The 4,743-nt window shown below is 57.7% G+C and overlaps 1 protein-coding gene across 1 annotated transcript in view; it reads left to right on the forward strand.

The window, feature by feature from the left end:
- IRF8 (interferon regulatory factor 8) overlaps positions 1–4,366 on the forward strand; it is a 17,273-nt gene extending 12,907 nt beyond the window's left edge. The window contains exons 6-8 of the mRNA XM_042780736.1: positions 1,850–2,236; positions 3,537–3,652; positions 4,190–4,366. Of these exons, the coding sequence (XP_042636670.1) occupies positions 1,850–2,236; positions 3,537–3,652; positions 4,190–4,366 (680 nt within the window). The remainder of the gene's footprint in view (positions 1–1,849; positions 2,237–3,536; positions 3,653–4,189) is intronic.
- The last annotated feature ends 377 nt before the right edge of the window (positions 4,367–4,743 follow it).

The raw sequence follows: 4,743 nt of genomic DNA on the forward strand, positions 1-4,743 counted from the left end.
TGGTGGTGGTGGTGATGGTGGTGATTGTAGTGATGATGATGGTGGTGGTGATGATGGTGGTGGTGATGATGATGGTGTTGGTGGTGATTGTAGTGATGATGATGATGGTGGTGGTGGTGGTGGTGATGATGATGGTGATGGTGGTGATTGTAGTGATGATGATGGTGGTGGTGATGATGGTGGTGGTGGTGATGATGGTGATGGTGGTGATTGTAGTGATGATGGTGGTGGTGGTGGTGATGGTAATGGTGGTGGTGATGATGATGGTGGCCGTGATAGCAGTGATGGTGGTGGTGATGATGGTCGTGGTAAGGAGGATGACACTGACAGTCATTATATGGTAGTTGACTTCCGTTGAATGCTATCTGCACGCCAGGCTGAATGCTTAGTGTTTTTATGGCCTCAGTCAGACCCTTCAAGGCAGGCACTGCCATCATGTCCATTTCACAGGCTCAGAAACAGCCCAGGTCACACAGCTTAGATGTTGGGAGCTAGGGTGGGCCCTTGCCTGTCCGTTCATGCTCTTGGCCCCTGCAGGCAGTGGTAGCCTCTGTGTGTGTCCTGATCCCAGGCGTCTGCAGAGTTGGGGGAGCTGCTGCCAGGCTGCTGGGCTTTACATGCAGGGCTTGTTGATGTGCCCTCGGTGTTCCCAGCATCTGCTGGGCCCCGTGTGATGTCGACAGCCTGACTCATCAGGAGGCACCATGGAGCCCAGGCCTCGGTTTGCAGCCTCCTGTGCGGAGGAGAGAACGGGGCCCAGACGTGGTGGGGAGGGCGTTTTTCTGGTGGTGGAGTCGGGTGCTCACGAGGTAGGAGGAGTAGAAGGAAAGCCGCACCACCATTTGCCAGGCATGTGGCAAGCCGCCGCTGACTGAACTCAGTGTGCACAGCCATTTCCCAGCGGCCCCAGGAGCTGGGACTGATCCTGTGTTACAGATGAGGAGACTGAGCCTTAAGGTTTAATCACTCATCCAAGGTCACTTGGCTCGTGGAACAAGGTCACATGGCTTATGGACGAGGCCTTGCACTGATGCCCCCATGGCACCAGAGGCCCGTGCCCCGGGGTGGGGAATGCAGAGCTCACTCTTCAGTCATGGGACCGGATCTCTGACTTGCTCAGTGCTAGGCTGTGACCCTGGAGTCTGCTGACCGGTGCTTTCTGTGGGCTCTGAGTGAGAGGTGAGGACCAGGCTTAGGAAGTCTCCTCGAGTTATTCCAGAGTTCTCCTCAGCAAACTGCTGGTGAAGCAATGGTTAGCACCGCCTCATGCACAGTGTACCCTGTGGCGTTCTGGGAAGCTGTTCAGGCCATGCACACACATGGACACACATGCACACATCCCTGTGTGGTTGGGGGTCCTGGTTGTTCACTGCACAAGGACCACGTCATATAATGCATGAGGGAAGCTCTAGGGGTGCTGTGGAGCTGGGCGGCCTCAGGGGCAGCCCTGGACTGGTCTGGGCACTTCAGGGTCCTCCAAGCCCACCCTGCTCATTGTCAGTCATCCTTTCAGGCTAGGGCGATTAACACACACCCTTTGGGAGGGTGCCCTCACCTTAAGCTTATCTCCATCCGTCAAACTGAGGTTTCACCAGCCAGCAAGTAGCCAGCTGCCGTCAGATGGACTGGCGCCTCCCAGCACTGTCGTGTGTGTCAGGGTAGGTCTGCAGTCCGTAGAGTTTTAATGACTGATGTTCAGAAGTAGATCACCAGGCCTGCCTTCCCAGGAGCCTGTGGGGGCCCTCAAGCTCAACTTAGGGTTAGTAGCTGAGCGTGTGAACCGTCACCAGGGACTCCGAAGCCCCCCATCTTCCCCAGCCTCCTCACCTGCCATCCCCTTGCCCTGCAGCCTTCTCCCAGATGGTGATCAGCTTCTACTACGGTGGCAAACTGGTGGGCCAGACTACGACCAGCTGCCCTGAGGGCTGCCGCCTCTCCCTGAGCCAGCCAGGCCTGCCTGGTACCAAGCTATATGGGCCCGAGGGCTTGGAGCTCGTCCGCTTCCCGCCGGCTGATGCCATCCCCAGTGAGCGGCAGCGGCAGGTGACACGGAAGCTGTTTGGGCACCTGGAGCGGGGTGTCCTGCTGCACAGCAGCCGCCAGGGCGTGCTGGTCAAGCGTCTGTGCCAGGGCCGCGTGTTCTGCAGCGGTAACGCCGTGACCTGTAAGGACAGGCCCAACAAGCTGGAGCGTGACGAGGTGGTCAAGGTCTTCGACACCAGCCAGTTCTTCCGAGGTCTGTACTCTCACTGCCTAAACTGCAGGGACCAGCCTCCTCCCTCTGCCGGATCCTGGAGGCCCCTGGTCACTCCTTCCTGGAGGGGAGGGTGGCCCTGGGCCTAGCCCACCTGGGTGTGGGTCGCCTCTGGGTCTTGACGGCCTGCTGTGTGAAACAGAGGTGCTGACACGCCCCCTTCTCGTCATGCTGTCATGAGGATTAAGCTGCTCTGAGTGTGCTTGGTGGGTGGGCATCACCCCAGGAGCAGGTTAGACATTCAGACTCAGCCCACCCAAACCCATGGGGATCTACGGGATCAAAGTCTGCATCTCAGCCAGGTCCCTGAGCTTGCCAGCTCCTCGTGTGACACGTCGACTTCATCCGTGTCCTGACACAGACCGGTCTTGATGACGCCCGCACAGTCAGTGTGTGTGTTCGTGGCTCTCGTTCTGTGATGGGGTGTCTAGGATCCCACCCACATGAGCCCATCCTCGAAGGTTAAGATGCCCAGAATCAATCAGCCTGCCCTCCCAGTGCTGTGTGCTGGCCCTCCTCTCTGTGTCCCTAAAGCTCTGCTCCCCTCCTTGTAACAATAGGAGCAGGAGTCAGTCTCATGTTGTCCTGCCACCCAGCCTGAGCACTCCTGCAGGCTTGCTGGAGAACGGGGTCATGGAAGGGTGGCAGGGAGGGAGTGGGCTCAGGGGAAAGCTCTGAGAAACCTACCTAGTGAAGAGGCTAGTGAGGCCAGGTGCTGTCACCCCTGAGTGTGCGGCAGTGTGACACGATTCCGGAGGGTAGGCTGCAGCACAGAGTGCCAGGCCTTCCCCCAGAGTCTCTGACTGTGGCTTGACGGTGGGGCCTGGGAGTTTGCATTTCTAATAAGTTCCCAATGAGTCTGGGAACCCCACTTTGAGAACTGGGGCATTGGGTGTCAGAGGGCTCAGGCAGGGACAGCAGCCCTCCCTGGGTTTCCTCTTATCGGGGCTGCAAACTCAGGTGCCTCCTGGGGCCAGGCAGATATCACACGGACAGCGTGTGCGTGTGAGGCTGTGGGGAGTGCAGAACCGAGAGGCTGTGCCCCACTGAAGGTGCTCAGTCAAGTCCAGCAGGCACTACAATGGCCTGCAGATGGCCAGACAGCCCCAAGGGCCGGCAGTTTGAGGCCCTGTTTTGGTCTGGCCTAAGTGGCCTTCCCCTGGCCGAGGCTCCTCTTGAGCAGAGGGAGCATCCCAGCTGCACACACTGGCCCCCTACCACCCCGTGCGCCCTGTGCCCCGCAGCCCCGGCCACGTGCAAACCCCGTGGCGTGTCTCCGCAGAGTTGCAGCACTTCTACAACAGCCAGGGTCGACTCCCCGACAGCAGGGTGGTGCTGTGCTTTGGTGAAGAGTTCCCCGACACGGCCCCTCTGCGCTCCAAACTCATCCTCGTGCAGGTAAGAACGGGCAGCTTGGCGGCCTGTGTCTGGACCCCCTGCCCTCCCATGAGGCTGAAGGAGGGGCGCAGGCCTGGGCTCCTCCCCTGAGTGCAGAGGGAGGCTGGGCAAGGCCGCCACCTCTGAGGCAGCTCATTCTGGGATGGTCATAGGTTTTTGGTTTTGTTTTTTTTTTTTTGCTCTTTGATCTTTGTTTGTTTGTTTTTTATATAAAAATGTCCTTCCTGGAAAGATTCCACCAGTTCAGTTGCCTTGCGTTCTGAGTGATAGGTTAGTCTTTGCATGTCCTTACTGGTCGGCCAGGTTGAGATATGTGTGTGTGTGTGTGTGTGTGTGTGTGAGAGAGAGAGAGAGTGAGAGTGAGATGCAGAGGGGTCTTGGCAGAGACTGTTCGTGCTGCCCTTCATGTCGTTCCTGAGCTGGCCTCGCTTACTTAGGGCTCACGTGGAGGTCCTGCAATGGTAGCTCTGCAGTGGGGGAGTCAGGGAAAGGCCCTCCCTTCCTGCTGCCGTCTGACCTTGTGCACGGTCCCTCTAGATCGAGCAGCTCTGCGTCCGGCAGCTGGTGGAGGAAGCGGGGAAGAGCTGTGGGGCAGGCTCCGTGATGCAGGTTCCCGAGGAGCCCCCGCCGGACCAGCTCTTCCGGATGTTTCCAGACATCTGTGCCTCACATCAGAGACCATTTTTCAGAGAAAACCAGCAGATCACCGTCTAGGTCTCTTGGGCACCCCGTCCCCCGTCCCCAGTGTCCTTATCACAATTACTGTTGAATTACTCCAGGCTGCAGATGCCTCCTTCACCTGAGGGCGGCTTCTTCTGCTCTTAGTTTAGTAAGGGCGTTCTCTGAGGAGCCGAAGTTGAAGTACAGGCGCATCCCAGCTCTGCCGCTCACAAACACTGGCAACTTAGACCAAGTGGGTGGATGCTGTCCCTGTAACCTGTGGTCAAACCTGTCTCTGCATTTCTCCCCCAGTTACCATTAGTTGCTATAGCTCCTTGTGCATGTTGGGACACCTGACATTTCCGAACCTTGACCTTCAATATTAGCAGCAAAGAGCGACTTCAAGTAGAGAAATTTGGAGTGTAAGATCG

Source organism: Orycteropus afer, unplaced genomic scaffold, assembly GCF_000298275.1.
Source record: "Orycteropus afer afer isolate SDZICR_OR568_19922 unplaced genomic scaffold, OryAfe1.0 scaffold00057, whole genome shotgun sequence".
Taxonomy (NCBI): domain Eukaryota; kingdom Metazoa; phylum Chordata; class Mammalia; order Tubulidentata; family Orycteropodidae; genus Orycteropus; species Orycteropus afer.